Source organism: Tauraco erythrolophus, chromosome 3 (assembly GCF_009769465.1).
Source record: "Tauraco erythrolophus isolate bTauEry1 chromosome 3, bTauEry1.pri, whole genome shotgun sequence".
NCBI classification, from domain to species: domain Eukaryota; kingdom Metazoa; phylum Chordata; class Aves; order Musophagiformes; family Musophagidae; genus Tauraco; species Tauraco erythrolophus.
This window is the reverse complement of record NC_141467.1, coordinates 52,062,314-52,084,116: the sequence shown is the minus strand read 5'-3', so window position 1 is coordinate 52,084,116 and position 21,803 is coordinate 52,062,314. Positions and strand designations below refer to the sequence as shown.

General features: G+C 37.7%; 1 protein-coding gene across 2 annotated transcripts in view; it reads right to left on the bottom strand.

Annotated features, from left to right (window-relative positions):
- The window catches only part of MIB1 (MIB E3 ubiquitin protein ligase 1), an 83,779-nt gene that overhangs the window by 10,624 nt on the left and 51,352 nt on the right, over positions 1–21,803 (bottom strand). Inside the window, exons 13-20 of one of the 2 annotated variants that reach the window (XM_086608607.1) lie at positions 15,900–16,032; positions 15,430–15,516; positions 12,587–12,748; positions 6,809–6,990; positions 5,410–5,602; positions 3,685–3,763; positions 2,129–2,242; positions 871–971 (exon numbers count right to left, since the gene is read on the bottom strand). In XM_086608607.1, the coding sequence (XP_086464733.1) occupies positions 871–971; positions 2,129–2,242; positions 3,685–3,763; positions 5,410–5,602; positions 6,809–6,990; positions 12,587–12,748; positions 15,430–15,516; positions 15,900–16,032 (1,051 nt within the window). The remainder of the gene's footprint in view (positions 1–870; positions 972–2,128; positions 2,243–3,684; positions 3,764–5,409; positions 5,603–6,808; positions 6,991–12,586; positions 12,749–15,429; positions 15,517–15,899; positions 16,033–21,803) is intronic. The other variant, XM_086608608.1, reaches the window with a different exon arrangement.

The window sequence follows — 21,803 nt, the reverse complement described above, 5'->3', positions numbered from 1 at the left end:
AAGTAAATTCATACAATAGTCAGATACCTCAGGTTCTTTACTGATGAAAAACCTCTAAATCAAGTTTTCCTTTGTTCAGACATAAAAGCAAGGAAACCGTTTAGTAATTTAACACTAGGAAGTTCTGCATGTAGACAACTACTTGAGTGCTGCTAATGGGCCTAGACTTACAGATGTAACAAATCTAATTAGGTAACTGTCAGTTATCTGATACGTTGATTTTTTGTTTTCAATAGGTTTCTAAATTGCGTGTGACTTAACTAATGAATAATTAATACAATCTATAGCCAATTTGTATCAATTTCCTCCTGCAAACATTTAGTATAATTATAAAAGACAAACCTTATCATTTATATTCCAAATATTCAAATCACATGTACAGTACTTTCAAAGATTTTAACTTTGCAACCACATATTTTTTTGAAGAGTACATAAAATTAGCCTTCACACAACAGGTAACTGCCAGCAATTGTTCAAAGCCACTTCATGAACATAGAAGTAAAGATTCAGGTAGACACAGAATAGTCAAGAATATCTACTTTTATTCCTGTTCCGTGAAAACAGCTTCTGCTGCACTTGTCAGCTAAACAGGTAGAGAACATATTAACTGGGCAAAGCATCATTTTTTAGTCCACCAACACAGATGCTCTAATAGATGGATTATCAAATACGGCCACTTGTTTTTATATGTTTTTTTTAAATCTGTACATAGAAGACATACAAGTCACACCACACAAAAAATATTGGTTATTTAACTAAAATTTAAGAACTGAAGCACTTCGACATGTCATTTTGTTTTAAATAACAGAAGATGCATTGGCTTTTTCAATTATTTTAGTGGTCCATGAAATTTTTATCCAGCACTTTTACCTGTTCCTTGATGTCTTGTAACTGTTGCTGCAGCTTCTGTACATCTGCATTGACATTGGTGTTGTCTTTGTCTTTTTGCAAAACTGGAATGTTTCCACTTGCTGTAATTTAGAGAAAATAAATAAATGTGATTATGCATCAATCTAATGAAACAGGAATAATTATTTCCAAGGTACTAACTACAATTTTTCAATTATCTGAAACAATGTTAGTTGAACATACTTGATAGTCTAATTAAATTCACTATGACATCACTGCAGGTCAATTAATAAAGAGCTCTGAGTTTAGTGGCAACAATTATTTGACAAATACTTCCTAAAAATGATGCACAAAATTCCTGTAGCCTCTTAATGTTCTCAGAGTTCTTACTTGTCAGTGAAGTTCCTGCAGTAAATTTTTTTGTACGTGCAAAAAATAAAGTCAAATCCTTTCACACTGAAAAGATTTATCTACATAGTCAATTCTATTTGGTGTTCAAAACTATACAAGCATCTTGGAATTAGTTCGTTCAAAATTTGAACAGGCTCAGATTAATATTCCTGTATTTGACTAATCCAGGAAGCAATGTTACTATAAGAGACAGAAAAATTGAGAAGTATTTCAAACGTCAAACTTTAAATTTCCAATGTGAGTATTAAAAATCCGATTTTAAGGATTACTTTTAAATCTATCTATTTAGGAACAGTATGACAAGAATGACCTAATATTCCAATTCACAAACTCAATTCAAACACTGCATACAACACATATACATACACAGTAAATACAAATAATTCATAGAAATTATTCAGAGAAGTCACAAGAAGTTTAAAAACTAGTCAAACCAGGAGATGTAAAACTGAACAATCTGTCATGAAAGTTGCTTGTACCTAGATGCAAAATATTAACCATTCCTTTGCCAGTCAAAGAGTCACAGAAGTAAAAAAACCAAAACAACCCAAACATTTATCTGCCCATTTTCACAATTACAGACAACCTTCAGCTTTCGCTTCACAGGGCATTAATAAATTGCCAAGAAGTCATGTATGTTTCAGCTTCTACTCTGGATGTGGAAGCAATCCTTCACTATAATGACTAGTGTCATCATCACATCTACTGCTACCAGTGTAGAAAGTAGTGCAAACAGCAAATGGATACCTGGCTTAACACTGTTTTCATTAAACTTTTCTTTAAAAAGAAGAGGAAAGATTTAGGTCATTTAAAAAATAAGAAGTTGGTTGGGGGAATGTGAAAAAGTATGGGTTTTGGAGTCACTCACAAATATCATCAGTGGTATCTTCTGTACCTTTCCCTCCGCAGCACATTATGAAAGGCACTCTTCGCTCAACCACTGCCCGACACTGTACACACTTCTTCATCAAGCTTGCACAATCTGAGAAGACAGGGAAATAAATCAACTCTGAATCCTGCTATTTAATTTTTCTTCTTTCCTATCCATGAGCTTGTTTATTCACAGTAACGGTACAGCAATGCCATAACAGATGCTCATAATACAAATAACTACTTGTGCTGATCTTCACATCATTTTCTGCAAATTACACCTTTAAACAATGTCTTGTTTGGGACTCAAAGTAAACCTATTCTGTTTATCTTCATTTAACATATTTCAAGAGAGTAGGTTCCTCCTTCCTCAAATGGATGTCTATTCCACAAGAATTACGGAAGTAAACCCACACATATTTGAGACAAGAACTTCCAAGAATGTCCTGGCTACCCGCTTTTTCCTTTAAAACAAAGGATCTCACTCACTGTCCTAATATTCCAGGGGCAAACATGTGTGGCTCCTTATCCTTAAAAGAGTAAACCTGTATCTTTTGATACAATTCTAGAAAGGAGGCTGTAATAATTCTGCACATGATTATGTCTCATAAATGCTGAAGATTACTGTGAATCAATAGAATGGGTCCTATAAACTCCACAAATTTGAAGGCTCTCTATCATCCTGATTGAACAAGACGTCCAGAAAAATAATCTGAAAAGAAAATATTTGTGTCTGTTAAACCTTTTGCTGCCCTTGTTACAGCTTAGACTTGGTGATGTGCATTTTGCTGCTGAAATCCTTCACCACAGCAATCTTTTTGCTGTCCTTTTCCAGGGAAACTAATCAAAAAAACTTCTCTCATCTTTCCTCTGCAGAACAGAGGAAGAAACCAGACTTCTTCAGTGAGACCAAGTAAGCAGTTACTTATGAGAATGACTACCTTCCCCTCTTATGTAGATCCTCAGCAACAAAGACTGCTTTTCTCTAGGCAAACGGCCCTTCAACAAAGCCCTGAAATGTCTGGTGACAAGGTGATGACTGCATTCTCATTCACATATTCTCAAACAAAAAAAAATTCTGGAGATCTCCTATGTCTTTTTTTGCTACACAAGATAAATCAGAGTGAACCACAACTGGTGCTTGTGCAAATGTGTAGATTAGTAATGAAGCATATTAAATACATATTTACAGGGTTCTTTTAAAAACACCATTTGCACATCTATATGCCTCCCAAAAGCTGCAACGAAACAATAAAATTCTAATTACTTCAGAATTTTTAACAATATACAGCAGGCTTCTATAATCTGAGCAAGCCTACTCAAGATTAAATAATTTGGATGGAAGAGCACTTGGTTTCTGAATTTTTGCAAGTCTCCAGTTTGTCCTCCAATTATTTCATTACTAGCTTGCCAAATAATGCCAAAATTCTGACTGTCACACCAGACCAAGTGAATTGGACCTGAAGTCAGATTACTAATAAGCTTTTAGCAATCTGATTAAAAATACTTTGTTTCAAGATTACTTCAAAAAAACTTCCTGTCAAGTTTACTTACTCTCACAAGCACACATATGACCACAAGGCTGGAAAAGCACTGCTGCCTTTTTGTCTGAACATACTACACATTCTTCAATCTGTAAAGAACAGAACAATAAACACACATTTGAGAAGTTTATCTCCTGCTCTCTACTTAAATTTGCTTTTACACTCTCTTTGGCAGGGCATGTGGACTTTAAGAAGCTCCATATAGTGTTATTTTAACTAATTCAGCACCTCAAAACGCAACCTAATGAGTTATCACACTGACTTTTAAGAGTAGTTAGTTATATGCTGGCAATATTTATATGTTCAGTATGTTGATAGGCATAGAGAAGCAGCTAAGACAGTTTATGTTTCTTTTTCTTCATTCTTTTCCTCCTTTTTTGTTCCACCATATATACTTAAATTCACTTACAAGAGACTTTTATACTAGTCTGTTTTAATATACTGAGTTAGGGTTTCCAAGCCCTTTAATGTGATGAACTGCATATATATAGTGCGACCATAGACACCACACACCACTCCATTCATACTAGGCCGGATCACTACTTCCAGTTCATAGAACTGTTGTCCAGGTTCATTCATTTCTTAGCCTTGCAGACATTACCATAAGTTTTTATATAGAAGAGTATAAGTATTGAACAGATATTCCACTGTCTCAGTCTAATTCAGCAAAAGAAATGAAAGGAAGGTTATCCACAAAGGTTAGCTTTCACCTGGAAAGGTTGATTTCCATAGATCAGCTTCTTTAGATGGATGAGTGGAAGCAGAAGCCTTACTATGCTGCTCTGAATCCCTCAGTGGCAGAACCTTTTCACTGACTATAAAGTCAAGAGAAAAGGAGCTCATACTGTCTTAACATTTGGCCTTTGAAAATATGCATGACAGAATAGTGAATGGTATAAGAAGTAAAAATAAAAGAGTGAACAGTAAAACTAGTATAAATTCATATTTACAATGCCTATATTTACTCTGAGGCAGAAGAAAAAAACACATATCACAGAGGCAGACTAGTTAAATGTGTTTGGGAAAGATGGAAAGAACAGAGTGGGTTTTCTACAGATCAGAAAACCTGCACTTGGAATATGAGGGTTTTCGTTTTGTTGTGGTTGTGTGTGTTCTCTTGTTTGTTTTAAAAAACAACAGCCAAAAAGCAACAGAAGGACAAGACTTGGTTGCAACTGGTTGATACTCTGAAGGAGAAAGACAGCATAATGAAATTAATGATTCCAAAGACAGAGAAGGTAAAAGCCGAAAATAATTATTAACTTCAAAAACAAGCACATATTAACTAACCCAGTTTAAAGGCAAATCATCTTTCCAAACAGCCCTAAGGAATAAAAAAACTCCAAAGAATTGAATGCTACTGAAGAAAATTATACTTCAGGAAAAGCAGCAATTTATCTTAATATGGAAAAAAAAAAGTGGGAGGTGGAGGGTGGGAAATCTATTTAAATAAAGCATCCTCAGGTGACTGCATTAGGAACTCTGAGGACCTGAACAATGAAGGCATTGCAAGGTGGGGAGAGAATGAGTGACAGGTAGGATATGAGCACAGGCAAGCAGAAAAGAGTAACACACAATGTTGGGACAAGGTATCATTACAATGCAAAATTAATTCCATCCAGTGAGACACATGTAAGGCAAAATACTGCTTAAAACATCTTACTTTTCCTTGACCTCTTCTTTTACTTTTCCATTAAAAACAGAAAGAGAACGAATAAACTTTGGAAGTTTTTACCTTTGTCCTAGACTGAACTTGTTCTTTACAGATGAGGCATTTTTTCACCCGTGGTGAGCACAGAGAACACGTTGCAATGTGTCCACATGGGCCAAACAGAGTATCTCTCTTCATGTCTGAACACACCATACATTCTTCCAAGGTTTCAGAATCATTGTTGATCATAGATGGACTTCGGGAACCAACCTGACCACTACAAAGAAACTCTGCAGTCAGACTTAATTTTAAGAATTTTTAATTTAAAATGCACATCAATTGGCTGTTTATCTATATGCTACTATGCATTCAGGCATCAGTATATCATCATAAAGCAACCCGAACTGCTTTCTCCCAAACGTACTGCTGACACCAGAGTGCAAAGTCACATGCTCAGATAAGACATTGCACAGAAACAGGCCACACAAGTTAGAATAGCATCTCGTGAATGTAAAAACACCCTTCGAGTTGACTGTATTCACAGAGACATACCTGTAGATTCCAAACTGCAGAACTTAACACTTTAATCTTGACTACACTTCCAATACTTCGCAAACCTTGGATCTCTGTCCTATGCGGCTGCTCACCCAGCAGAGGGAGTGCGTGTTGAACCCAACCAGCGCATTCCTACAGCCGGCACAAGTCCATAAAAGGTGGGGAGAAAGAACAGCCACAAGGACAGACAGCCAGGCTCTGAAGAAAATAAACACCTTACACACCAGGGTGGCATCAACAAAAACAGTCTTTCATTGTGACATTTTGACAGTACATTTTTGATTTCCATATAGGAATTAAGGATGAGAATTATGTACGCCAACGGTGGGAACACAATTTGGACAAGCAGCAAGCTGAAACTCTCACACTGCATGCACTTGTTAACATGACATTTCACTGAAATCGTAATTCCTAGAGAAGTGCTTCTGAGACATCAGGCCTACCCCTTCCTTCTCTTTTTACAGGATCATACAGCACCATTGACAGGTACTCAGGAGGTCACCTGCGCAAAGCAGGGTCAATGCTGAATTCACACCAGGTCATAATGGGCTTTGCCAGTTCCAGTCTTCAAAACTTGCACAGTCAAAGATTTAACAAGCTGTCCCAATGCTTAGTTAATCTTTCAGTGATTTCCGCCTTCTCCTTTTCTGGGATGGTCTGAAGTTCTACCAACCTCCACCTGCATGTTCCCACCTTCTCATTCTCCTCCCTCTCATATTAACATGTATGAAAGTCCTGTAAGACCTGTGTAAGTTTCAACTAAAGTATTTGTAAATAGCATTCAACATATCATAAAATATAAAAAATTAATTGAAAGTCAAAAATATGTTTTAGCACTATTGCTAATAAAGGCACAATGTTTTAAATACATTGATTAATCTATAGAAAGTAGAGATTTGGAAACTGTGTGTTTTACAAATATACAAACCTGACTTTTTCTTTGTGACATTTAGCCAATGCTTTGCAGAGACTAGGATCAGGGCAGAGATCAAGAGGAGACTGACCCTTCTTATTACGAATGCTGAGGTCAGCTCCGTTGGCTGCCAGGAAGCAGGCAATGGATGCTGCACTCTTCTTCTCTGCTCCCTGAGTGCCAAGTCCCATTATTAACTGAAAGAAAACAAATATGTAAGCAGCTTGAGAGACACTCTGAACAGTTAGGAATAGTCTGGCTAAAGGAAAACTACTTGACATGCACACATGCACATACATACAGGTATGTATAAATCTGTAAGCCCAAGGAAGTGTCTCTAGAATTAAAAATCAAAATAACTGTACAGTTGCTTAATTTTGAGTCAGCTATACTCAAATTTCCTTTAAGGAATTAAAATTCAGGAAGGAATAGTTCAGCTATTGAAGCATTCAATCTCCTGCACACCTATACTCACTTGTGAAGCGGCTATCCTTCTATATAAGGACTGTAAAGGGCAAAGTCCCAGGGGGTGTATTCAGAATACAGCTGAAGTAAACTGAAATTGCTGAGTTCATACGAAATGCTACCACCACCACACTTGGAATGAAAACACAGCTGGGCAGAGAAGTGAATGCATACTTACTTTTAGTCTAGTGGGTAGAGCACCTGCTCAAGAAAGACTCAATTTCAGTTGCCTTCTCAGCCTGGAGGGATTTAAATGCACATACCTGTCCTCCTGCCCTAATAATGGAATGCTCCTTTGGCCTCTAACAACAATTGCTGTATTTCTGTACTAGCATGGCTATTACACACAACACACTGGGCCAACTAGAAAAATACATAGAGAAGGCTCACTACCATGGCCCAACAATGAGAGGATTCACCTACTCTGGAGCATTCTGGGCCTGCTCTAACATTATTTTTCTATTGAAGCTTGACCAGATAAAATGCATAAGTATAATGCAGACTACATGAAACTGCTGGCAACACTTAAGAATCCCTCTAACTACACTAGGCTATTCAAAGGAACAGCTTTAGCACAGCTGGGACAGCTACAATTCAAGGAGTTTTAAGTGCTGAATTCCAGAATTATAAAGGCTTTGACGCTAGGATAGAGGCAGGATTTTGTATGCACCTCCCTCCTGTTAATTAAATGCCCAACTTGACTGATGTACATCTTTCTACGCCACTTTCAGTTTGTATAGTCTATCTCTGCAGCTGATCTTCTAAAAGCTGGGTGTCAAGTACCACCCCTAAAAACGAAGTAATTTTGGCTAGATTAACAACCATTTTGTATTTAAAGAACTAGATGTGCTATTTTAGACACAACAGCATACAGGAATAAACTTAAAATACCAGATACTCTCACTGCAGCCCAAAAGGTTGCGTTTCTTGAAGCCTGAACTACGAATAAAACAGTTTTCAAAACCCCTCTAGTTATTTTCCCCATCCCTCAGAGGTGACTTGTGAAGGAAAATGCTTGGTTTGGGTCCAAGTCTTGCAGCATATGAAGTATGTACTAGAAGTCTTTACCCTGACTCGATAACTGCAAGATCATTCTCATCATACAGCCAACTCAGTTTCCTAGGGAAGTAATTTTTTTAAACCTCAGTCTATACGTTTTTTTTTTCTAGTTAGGAGGTCTTATATCAGGAAGTATTACTGAGGTGCTGTGAGACTCTTGAAGGTCACTTCATGAGTTCACAGATACTCACAGTCCTGCATTCTTCCGTATGACTGAGTACGAACAGTACAGCTTGAAAAGACTCCATTACCAGGAAAACCAGTAAGTTATGGAGAGAAACTGTTTTGTGGTGTTCAGATCACAGAACATTTTGGTTTATAAGTTTGGACCGTTTTTCTGCACCTCAATTACAGTATTGGCTGAAGCGAAGCAGAGATTTTATCTAGCTTCAGTCCAGGTACCTTGGACCATGTCAGTAATCCAGTCAAGGTAGCACCGAACAATTTGCTGTAGTCCTTTGTTACTTTCTGGGACAAGGATTCTCTTACCATCCACACTTGCACCTTATGGGCTCTGAGCTGTTCCTGAACAAAACAGCTATTGTGTCTCCAAGAGGAAAATCAAACACAACTAGCAGGATAATTTGCTTCACTCGGTGTGGATATACACTACGCCAGGACTGGCTCCTCCACCTGGAACAGTCATCGACATTACTCAAGAAAATATTGAGTCCTAAAATGCCTCTGTATGCTGTATGCTTTGAAAACACCAGGACAGTATTGCATCCCATGACACTTCTCTGGTAGTCTGCAACATTTCAGGCACACACGATGGAAAAAAAACCCCACAAACCAAAAAAAAAACACAACAAAAAAATCAAGCCATGCAAAAAAATAAACATTATGTGTCAGGGCCCAGTACGGCTGCAGCAAGCCTCGTCTGGAGGGTGCTGGGCCTGAGATGCATCAACACAAGTCAGACTGAGCCAATTCACCTGCAAGGGAGAAGACTCAGTGTGATCCACACAAACAGTATAAATATCAACTAAGTAATTGTAACTACTGAGCTGTCTTTGGAGCTGTAAACACCTAACTGACTTCCCATTAGAGTTTCTTTAGTTTAAGTTAGTATTTAGGCAGTGGCATCATTTTGAATCTTAAAAGCATTTTAAGGGTCTGAAAGATACCTATATTAAAATAAATTACACTAAATGAGCCTGGGGAATAACACATTTGTTTAAAATAAAAAGTACTCTAGACCAAGGAACACTGCATCTGTAATAAAGCAACTGAAATGACTTCTTTTGTGGTGGTGGGGACTGTACGTCAGAAAATTCCTCCTCCTCCCAGCTGTACAATCGCTACAATGTGCTGGATAAAAAACCTCAAAATTATTTAAAGAAATGGAGTTCACTGCTCATAGCACTTGAACACAGAAATGTTTTTCAGATTGATACCTAAAATGCGTAGGGCTTTGTGTACTATTGAGATTGTTCACTGAATGCATTTTAAATGCTTTATCAAAAAACAGCTGAAGAAACCTGGCAAAAATTTAGTTATCACAACAGCTTAATGTTGACATTCAGAAGGAACTACTAAAAGTCAATGCTGAAGAACTAATTCCATTTAATTTCACTTACAAAATAAGTCCACAATATCAGTAAAAAGTTTGTTTCCTATTTTAAACCATGCTCAAAGCAAACAGTAACAAATGGTAGAATTTCAATGAAGTTGCTGTCCAACCAACTTTATCAAAAATGAAAAACATCTAAAATCCTGCAAGTGAAATTTTTGTTCTTTTCATGTTATTCAACTGGGAAAAAAAAAAAATCATTATTTGTGGAAGTATTATACTACAAAGAGGCACCCTATGGGGTTCAATAGGTTGGTATCAAGACAGTATTCCAAAGTTAATTGAAATTTAGCCAAGCAAAAATGAGCTCTAAAATACTTAAGATCTACGTATCAGATTTGCTATCACATAGACTAACAGAAACTGACATGTTTTTCCAATCTGTAAAGGCATTAATAAAAATTAATAAAAAAAACCCCAGATTCCATCAATTTAAATTAAGTCAGCACATTCATTCACAAAAAGTCCTACTGTTTCCCAGACTAAATTATTGATCCTATTTATCCCCTATCATCCATCACCTGCAATTGCAATTCTACACAAAACAAATTACAAATGTGTCTTTGGATAGCTTTAAAAATCCAGATGTCTGCACATGTTTTAGCAGCCTAAATCCCATCTTTTTTTTTGACATACGATTTTGGGCCAACGGTGGCTTACTAGTAAAAGTATTTACTGGTAAAATACGATTTATAGCATTTTTACATTACCTTTATTTAAATAAAGGTAAACAGGTACAAGCATTGTTCTCATTTCCTGTTTTCCACAAAACAATATTTCAAAGATAGTTTGATCTGCTGAACATTTTAAAGAGTTTCCAGGTATATTTTAGCCAGGCTTGACTCCATCTTTCAGATTTCAGCCACATCTTCTGTTGCTGCCACATAAAATTAAAATAGGCAAGTTTTCACCTCTTCTGATGGCATGTATCTTCTCCACACCACTTAAACCTCCCAAATTTGTTAGTTAAGCAAAAATTTCCTCTGCAGCTAAACAAAGTGCAAAAAAAATGACCAATAGTCTGATCAAGCTAAAATAGGAGGTACTGGTTGATGATGATTTTTTTTTTTAAACATTAGAACATTTTTAGGTGATCAGAGATACAATCATGCAGGAATCTTGTTTGTTTGTTGTGATGTCTTCCCTCCCATTCTTTTTTTATTATTTTAATAGAAAATAAATGAAAAGTGTACAGCTCAAACAAAACTAGAAAAAAAAACTTGTTCTTTGAAACATAAAATCCCTCCAAATTAAAATATAAAAGGGCAATAGAAAACCCCTCACTTCTTGTGCTAAAAAAAGTCAAAACACAACAACTCTAGTTTCATTGTGGATGCCATTAATGAGATGGGCAACAGAGAAACCTATTTATGAAATGCTGAATCAGAGAAAAAATATTTATCTCCCGTTCATTCGTTTCACAATTAAATACATGCACACAATTATTTTGGCCACCTCTCACAGAGTCCATTTCAGATCATGGAAACAACTGAGCTGTAATTGCTTTCTTCCTCTCACCTAAAAGGACACTTGCATTTTCTTACATATGTCAGTCATATTTTAAATCTCTTCTCAAAGTTTATTCCAGTGTATCTCAGAGAATTAAGCAACCAGTCTGAAAAACATTTGCTGTACAGTGAAATTACAGTTCTGAACAAAGGCTTTTTAATAAAGTTGATGATTTTTTTTGAACAAAACGCAAAACTTACCACCCACAGATAAATTAGAAAAAATATTATGACACCGGTAACTAATGATTCAGCAAGTCTGATCCACTGTTATGTTGTGCATCTTTGATATTTAAAAGAATTTTGTTTGCTCTTCTCAATCCCAATCACTCCAGAATTTTCTCTTTCTCCTTTGCCTTTCAACAAAACTATAAACTTCACCTTTGCACATGGTATTCACACGGCTTCTTGGGTATGAGCATTTCTTTTTAAAATAAAAAAATATTTTGACCTTTATTACCTGGAATTTCTTTGACTATTTCCTTACTATAGTATGACTTCTGAAATGAACTCTGTCAGAAAGATGTATAACAATAAAGATACGAAGATTAAGAATGTCTTGTTCTAACAGAATAAATTTTCAGACGGTTATAGAAGCAGCTAAACAATTAAAGCTACAAAGACATGCAAGATGTTGAACTGCAGAAAACAATTTTAGTCTTTTTCTGTACTGTAACACTATTTATTTCTCTTTCCTAAAAAGCTGCTTTTGATTTTTTGGCAGCCATTCATGTTTGCTATGGAAGACAGATTTGTAGAAATATTTTGAACTAAATAACCCGTATTTTTCTTTAACAAAGACAACGACTACATGTGAAAAGCCACGTATAACAAACAACACGATTTCGGCCTACACTGTAGTCTAATGCAGAATGTCTACATAAACTTATGCTGTTAAAAACCAGTCCAACAGTAGAATCATAGAATGGTTAGGGTTGGAAGGGACCTCAAAGATCATCTAGTTCCAACTCCCCTACCATGGGCAAGGACACCTTCCACTACACCAGGTTGCCCAAAACCTCATACAACCTGGCCTTGAACACTTCCAGGGATGGGGCATCTACAACTTCTCTGGGCAACCTGTTCCAGTGCCTCACCACCCTCTGAGTGAAAACAGTACAGAACTAGACAAAGAGACACATTTACAGAGGGAAAAAAAAAAGGAATAAATAAATGCATTTTATTTACTGTGTTCTTTGATGGCTCCCAAGCAGTATCTACCTTGCCCACATCTTGCATGTCTTGGAGTTGGCGGAGCTGTGACAGGGTGTGGTGTCTCAGGGCTTCATGCAGGGGAGTATCCCCATCTTTATCCTGAATATCCAGCTTAGCACCTGCACGGACTAAGAGCTGAAAAGAGAGAGAACCCAAAATAAAACTCAAAAAAACCTACTTACTCCTTTTAAAACTAATTTCAGTGAAACTATGTTTAAGGATGCTCTAGGAGGTCCAAAAGGGTTATTTTTTTATCTTGCTACAATTCATTGTTGAATTTATTTACATTTATTTTCCATACTTGGAGAACAGCTCTCAACTGAAGCATTTATCTCCTTCAAATATCAAGCTTATTTCAGCAGAAGCCTAATGCTTGCCTGTGCTGAGGGAGCACTACAACAGATGTTATTTCAGAGGCTTCTTTCCACTGTCCAAAACCTTTAAATCTTACAAGACAGCCCACAAACAATGTAGCATATTATAGCAATATATCAGAAACAGAACAAGTGGGCAATACTTTAGATATGTATATGCTCTTTGCTATTAGGTTTCAGTGACCTCAAAAATAACCACTTTCACACCATACTAAACTTTACAACTTAATTTACAGTGTCTTCCCATTAACAAAGTAGTTAAGCATGTACTAAGGTTTATCCTTATTCAGCAGAAGACATAAAACCCACTGACGCTATTAAATACTATCTCAGAACACTTTGGAAGGTAATGAACTGTAAGACTCGTCTTTAAGGCTAATTTTAGACACACGTTCCAGGTCACATGACATGAAAGCAGCATAAGGCTGCACAGGCCCTCCTATTCATACTGCCTTTGCATACAGCCCTCCCATAACTCGATGCACCAGAACTTTCTTAAATATGCTGTTAAACAAAACAAATCAACACATGCTGACAAATAACAATTGACCCTAGAAATCAAACTCTGTCATTGTCGCTAGTCCGAAACCTGCAGATAGCGGCTGAGTTTTTAACTTTAGTTTTGAGCTTTTGCTACTCTGCAAAATTCAGATTAGCAGCAGAGACAAAAGGCATAGCCTAGAACCAGGACTACATGAAGGGGGATCTCCCTCTTCAGAACCCACATGCTTGTAAGGATCTCAGCCTCTCCAAACCAAAGAATCTCAGACTCTAGAAAATGTTAAAAGGAAAACAGCTTAGAAGGAATTCAAAACTTAATTTCCAAGATAAGCTGCAGTCAATTGCAGGCAGGTATTTCCATTTTCCTCAACCTTTTCTTCCACAAGTGAAACCAAGAAAACCAGCTAATAGTTGCAAGTCTCCCCTCAACTTCCTACACTCTCTAAATGGACTTACTCAGGCTCAATTTTTCTTTCTCACATTCGTATCTTGTGTCTGCCACTAGCTATTCACTGCTTAAGAGTTTCTCCCAAAAGAAAATCTATAAGAGGACTCTTTTCAGAGCACCTGGAGTCCTTGGCTACCATTGAAATTCAAAGCCTTTGCAGAAGTAAAAAAAGGAATTAAAGTGAAAAAAGCAAGCCACCACCCTTTGCCATGGCAGCAGGGCTTTTAAAAGAACCCTGCTACCTTTGACCACTATTCCACAGATGCCTGAGGGTACAACCCAGCCCTGGAAGGTACCCAATAGGAATTAATTTTGAAATACAGAGCCAACATGTTCTTTGCATGGCTGCATGAGTTATTTTAGGACTTCTCAACGTTAATCCACCTCTGAAGTACAGATACTCTACAGGGTCAGTCACTTCAACGTTCTTGGATAAAAGCACGTCAGTTCAATATACATACTAGTTCTTCTACATGCCTACCTTCCTGCTCATCTGCTACATTAGTATTGTATTCCCAGGTACCGTGTCAGTTCCAGAAGAGCACAAGAGCTCACCAAATATAGCTGCCGAATAGCTCGCAGGATGCAAGTGACACTGACTCTAGGAAACCATTCTTTTGGTAGCAAGTAGTTCCAGATATAGGGCCATATCACATGTTTCACTGTAATGGGATCACATTCATCAACCCCTGGAGATGGAGAAACCTTATGGCAAAATAATGCTAACCTGAACCGCAGATATAGGTCTGTATAGGGGAGACAATTCTCTGTAGGCCTGACAGCTTTTAATATAAGATGACTCTTACTCTACAAAGACAAAATAAAAAAAAAAAAAAAAAAAAAAAAAATCTATGCAGAGGGCCAAGGCCCGGTTGATGTATTCACTCATAGGGAACATCTACAGCAGTGAGTGCTCTCTCTGAGCCTCAACAGCCTATGCTAGCAATCCAAACACTAAGTCACGCAGGTGCTATATGGACAGCGCACACAGACCAGAACGGGCAAGCTGTGCCAGACTCCTGTTTCCTGTGCCAGTAAAAAAGCTATGTTAAATTGTAGCATTAACTTTTGTAACCATGTGAGCAAAAACCAGAAATAGCTTACTTTCGTCAGTAAGGTACTTCTGTTACTGCTTATAGCTCTCCCAAGGTAAGAACACAGAAAGTTACACACTCAGAAGAATCAGACAAGTAACAGAGGATCACGTTCTCACTTACTCAACAAGGAGGGATGCTGGAATTTGCCACCGCATAGAGGAAACCATAATGTACGTGCACAAAAATTGAGCACTCCTGAAATGTCCTGCATGTTATCAACTGACCTTCTGTGCAAGGTGGCAGATCTCTGAACTGATCAAAATTAAGCATACAAACATTCAATGGCATTGTTAAATCTTTTTTTAAGTGCTCATGAAGCACCCATGTCTTAACAGCTACAATCAGCTTGAGTCAAGCACTGTTAACCATACGGCTTGTTGCAAATAAGATACTCACCCTAACTATTTGTGTATGTTGTCTTTCAACGGCAAGGTGCAGAGCAGTTTGCTGGTTAACGTTCTGGATATCCAAGTTAGCGTTGCCCTGAAAGACATTCAAAGCAACAGAGCATTATCATCCCAGCAACTCATCTACAGGCAGCACAGTCCATTAGGGCACTGAATAGGACTCTGAATATGACTCCTAGTTTGGAGATTTCAGAGCAGAAGTGATTAAATACTTTAATTATTCACTGCACAGATGTTGATCTGTTGAATCAAACTAGGTATCAAATTTTTCAGTCCCTCTGCACCACTAGGCCATTGTAATGATCTCAAAGGCAAGTTTGACCTTTAGAGCTCACCACATGTCCTTCCCTGCTCCATTGCTTCTGCATTGCAATTGCAGGCGTAAAGAAGCAAACTATTTTCCTATCAGATGGTTAACTCAAGTGTGACATTTAAATCCTCCTGAGAAAAGAGTCCTACCTGATGCACCAAAAGTTCAGCCACTTCCACATGATTATTGAGAGCTGCCAGATGCAAGGCAGTGTAACCATCATCTTTTTTCTCGTCAACAATCCATGGTCGCGGTAACTTGGACAACAATACACGCATTGCACTGAAATAAACATGCAGAGATGACATAAATGCACCTCTCGTATTCATTGAATGACAATGGAACAATATTCATTCTTAGAACTACAGAGCAGTAGGAGCTAAAATAACAGTATTTTTTCAAAAACAGAAAACGAGTGAAAAGCTATACTGACAGTTCCAAAGCATAACAATTTCAGGTTCAGCTACTTCTACTTAAAGCATACAAACAAACCATACAATGCCCAAAACAGAGTGTGGGACTCAGATTTTTTTCAGAACACTATTTAGCACTAAAAATTACCTTTAAAAAAAAAGTATTCACACAAATTCTGAAACATAGATGACAGAATCATTCTCCCTCAAAATCATTACAGCATCCTTTACTTAATTATTTAATGAGCTAGTTGTATTACATTAGATTTCTTTAAAACCATCACTTCATACACTGATGTCATGGGCTGTAACAGTTAAGACTTTCCATTTCTGAGATAAAACCGGATTAAGATCTCTTAGGCATAGACAAAATAAATGCTGAAACTGTAAAGTGAATATTAGTGGAATATTTTCATAACAGATAGTGGCTGAGTGTAACATACCACAGCAGTATCTAGTACTCCACCCCACTTGCGTATGTGCTTACCAAGATGCCTATCAAAGGAAGAGGATTTTTTTATCTTACAACTCAAATTCAAGGGTGGGGAAAAGCAACTCACTTACTAGAGTATTAAAGTAGACTAAAATCCATGAAGTACGAAGACTGCTAAGAGTATTAACACCACAATGCTAGATAAACAAATTGCTCAATCTTGTATTCTCTCAGAAACACACTTCTCTTAAGTTCATATGTCTTCACTTAGCTTTTGGAAAAGGTAAGTAACCAAATTTAATGCTCTGATTGTCTTATCTTTATAAACAGCACATGCAGCTCCCTTACGACAGTTCCTCAGAGACCCACAGAAAACCAGAAACTGCTGTAATCTCATGCCAAGAAATTTATTCTGTCATCCGATCTTTCCCTACTGTTGAAGCAACATGCTATTTACAGAAGAAACAGAGCTTCTTCACAAAAATCAAACTTTAAAAATCCAGGTAATACTAACTAATGAAAGTGGTACCACTCAGTCACAGAATGCCTTGCAAGGCAGGTACTCTAATTGAGTTTAACAGTTCTTCATTAGCCACCTGACGTTGAAAATGCGAGATCTCAATAAGCCTCTGAAATATCCTCATAAAATGAGCGTCTCAGCTTTTACTTAAAAATATTCAACAGATAGCAATAAGATGACTGTGCTGTCGAGTAATAACTGTCGAGCCCCTGATTCATCCCAATAATCTATTACCTTGCATGTCCACACCGTGTAAGTGCTATTCACTCCTAAGCTCTCTTTTAAAGTAAGTCAACAAGTCTCCTAAAAAAACCAAATGAACAAAAAGCTGTGGTTCTGGGGATAGCTCACTCCAATGAGCCCTCCTGAAAAGCAGATTTAAGAGTCCATGAGGCAGACTACTGCACCAGTAAGAAAGTGCATTCCTTCCTGCACACTGCTTGCATGCTATCCTAACAGACCTTGACTTCTTAAGGATCTCCATGTTCCCCTGCTACCGCACTGAGTACACACCATAAATCCTTACTTTCACACTTAATGCACCATCCTGGCAGTTGCAGTATACCAGTTACCTTCTTCCCCAGATTCAGAGTGTCTGAAGGAACCACAACTAAGCGACTGCATCTTCAGGCTGCGGGATCACACAGGCCAACAGAAGACCCATGACCAGCTGCTGCATGGAGCAACCACAGCCAGGCTGCTCTGGAGGTTTGTCCTCTGCAGAGTAGACACGAGCATCTGGCCAGGAATCGAATGCATTTTGCAGTCTGTGGGTTATCTCAGTCTTTTTAGACTTAGATCATAATCACAGCTTTTTTGAGGTAAGCAAGTAAGAAACCATTCTTAGCCTCTTAAGATTTTTTTGTTTTGTTTTCCTGGCAGAACTAGGCTTCTTACTTCCTCACACTCCAAATCACTTATAATAAAGCAAAATAAGACAACATTTAACAGATTGTACATTGCTCATTGTGAACCATTGCTCAGCTTCTATCTTCTATTCATAATACCTTCTACAGTTCTGACTCGTGCTAGGAAAAAAAAAAACCACTAGAGTATTGGGGGGGGGGGGGGCGGGGAGGAATCAAACAAAACCACCCCAACACAACCCGACAATGTTAAGTCTTTGAGAGATTCACTTATACGGGAGTTTGCAAAATTAAGGATATGATTTAGTAAAACACAAGTTACCAAAGCTTTATGAAATGTGGCAAAATAAACAAATATTAGCTGCAGTGATAAACATCATTTTTAAAAATGAAATTATGTATTTTCAAATCTAGGCTATAAACATGTCTCCGGTTCGCAACCTGAGAACTGTTTCTAGCTGCCTTAGAGAGGGAGTAAGGCCAGAGCACTGTGGTTCTCGTCGTATCTGGACTGTACCTGGGCACACGATCATCAACTCTTCAGAAAACTGAGCTGATATAGAGTACACCTCAGGGGCACATGATACCAGCAGCACAAGCCAGTCTACTTTCTACAGTGGCTTCCCACAGGGTATCATGTCATGTAAGCTCTTTATCTTCACCTGCCAGGCTCAGTGCTTCTAAAGACCCTATAAAGATCTAGAATATCTACTGTGGATCATCTAAAAAGCACAACAAAAATTACCTGAAAATTCGTTATGATTGATAGAAGCAATATGACCACTGTGAGCAACTAGTAGAAGGTAGGGCAACAATGACCTAAGAAAAGCCCAAGAGGTTTTTTTTACAACTGCAACTACAACTTGAGGAACACTATGGGAAGGCACCAACATTAATAGAAGCATAGAATGGTTTGGGTTGGAAGGGACCTTAAAGATCATCTAGTTCCAACCTCCCTACCACAGGCAGGGACACCTTCTACTAGATTAGGTTGCTCAAAGCCTCATCCAACCTGGCCTTGAACACTTCCAGGGATGGGGCATCCACAGCTTCTCCGGGCAACCTGTTCCAGTGTTTCACCACCCTCATTGTAAAAAATTTCTTCCTTATATCTAATCTAAATCTACCCTCTTTCAGTTAAAAGCCATTGCCCCATATCCTATCAACTACATTCCCTTGTAAAAAGTTCCTCTCCAGCTTTTTTGTAGGCCCCGTTTAGGTACTGGAAGGCTGCTAGAAGATCTCCTCGGAGTCTTCTCTTCTCCAGGCTGAACAACCCCAACTCCCTCAGCTTGTCTCTATAGGAGAGGTGCTCCAGCCCTCAGATCATCTTTGTGGCCCTCCTCTGGACCTGCTCCAACAGGTCCATGTCCTTCTTATTTTGGAGGCCTCAGAGCTGAACACAGTACTCCAGGTGAGGTCAAAGTAGAGAGCAGAGTAGAGGGGCAGAATCATCTCCCTCAACCTGCTGGCCACACTTCTTTTGATGCAGCCCAGGATACGGTTGGCCTTCTGGACTGCAAACACACATTTCTGGCTCATGTTGAGCTTCTCATTAAACGTGCAGTTCTTTAATTATAGCCAGCTTGACTCCAAAGTAGCTCTAGTCACTAAACAAAGAACCGTCCTAACCAGCCCAGATGATATTTTACATCCTTTTCTTCAGTCAGGAAATAAAGAAACTGCCAACTCCACAGATAAATAAAATAAAACGTAAAGTACATTCACACACCTTAACAGATGCATCAAGAAGTGAATATACTTCAAAACATTATTGTTGCCATTTCTCTAACACTTCTCACCTTAGAAAGAAATTGACTTAGTATTTCATATGCTATGAAAAAACTCACTCATCCTAATGTTTGCGAGAGTGCTAGCCTTACCAGATTCTCTTTCAAATCTTTTCCTATTTAGTTTGCTGTCAAATACCAGGAAAATTGTCATCTGAAGTTCAACTGTAAAATATTTAGAGGCTAAGACCGCATCTTGTTTTCATATAAATGAGATGCCTGCTACATTTTTGGATGCTTTTAAAATGTATTGGTCCTACTGAAAAAACAGAAGGACCAACAAAACAGACAGCTTCGATGTGTAACAGATCTTTATCTTACTTTTCACAACAAAGCATCAGGAGGCCAGTAACTAGTCCTCAGTTGCTTCTGCCTATGCAAGTTATAGACTACATCTCCCTCTTCCAGACTGTGCTGATTACAGGACAGCAGGATGGAAGTACAGTTTTACGGACATGACACCTTAAAATTCTGCAAGATATTAAGATGCTACAAATGGCAAATTCTTTCATGACGCTTAGTGGCTGCATCCTCCTCCTCATTAGCTGAGAGGTAGTTTCTGTCAATGCGCAAGATCCTGTTCCTTCATAATGCAGCTTTCCTTCCTACAGCTGTTCTATTTTGCAGGACTTTCTAGAGCTGCTGCCAACATTTTGACAGCTAAGTGGTTACCATTCAGAACAGTCCTCATTGGAACAGGTATGGACTGTATCATAAAAAGTCATATTAGTGAATTAATGTTGCATGTCAATTACACAGTAATTCACTTTTCCATACGCAGTATTAAAGAAGAAGCCAAGCTGTACTGTTCCATTTTCAGGACCACAACACAGATGTGGTCCTGAAAACTTGCTTTCATCTTGTTTACATTAAAACAAACCACAGACTACTTTCACTGTTATTGAAACACTGAAATTACATCCTCATTATGCTATTTAAAGATTACTACTAAAGCATTACTAAATAAAAAAAACTTTGAAACAGGTAAGCTTTGGCATTAGCTGGTCTGCAGTATTTTCAGATTAGCAGGAAGCTGATAAAGATTTTGGGCCTTTTTCAGCTAGACGATCCTTTACAAGTTCTGAAATTTTCTAGATGGGACAAAAAAAGAAAACTTCAGTGAAAATTTTTGAGGAAGTTGTCTGTAAAGCTTTGAAGGGGGTGAGGAAACTAGTTCTTCTTTCATAGGAGCTAAACACCTGCTCAGTGAAAAAGGTAGAGCGAAAGCACATGTGTGTATAGGGGGTGAGATTAAGGTATCTGTTGCCTTCCCAGGCCCAACTTTTGGAGGCATGGTGACTTATAAAGTCCACCATAATTCACATAATTCATTCCAATAAAACAACAGTCCAGGTTCTAATAGATAGAAGCCTGGTTAGTAGAAGGAATGCCCATTTATACTGTGTTACATTTAATTTGACACGTAGAAGAGTAACAGCAAATGCTGCTGCTGAACGCACCTTTAATATCGCCTTTCCATAAAGGTATTATTAATTATTATTATTGCTTTTTTTTAAATTCAGGTTTTTAGAGTGTGGAACCATGCCTTAACATATATATGATGTATTTAAATTATAAATAATAGCACAATGTAAATTCAAAAGTATTCATTTTATATTTGCAACATAAAATGCATCACAGTGCTGAACAATACACTAACTCATTTTTAGCCACATAGAGTAGTTGTTTCAACACCAGTTACCAACATTAGACATACACACACACAAAAAAATCAGTTATGACCAAAAGTTTTAACATGTTACATTATTCATTATCAACCCATAGTTGATAAAGCAGAGTTTTACTCATAGAATTTTTACACCAGCATTACCGGAGAATGCATCATAAAATAATGGATTTATTTGAAAAACCTACAAGATATAAGATATAAAAATCTACAAGATATATCTACTTGTAAGCAAGATAAAACTAGCACCTCGTTGTATGGAAAAGATTCCAGATTTAGCATTCTTAACTGCAAAGGCATCCTTCCACCCTGTTTAAAAATAAAGAAAAACTAGAGAAGATTCT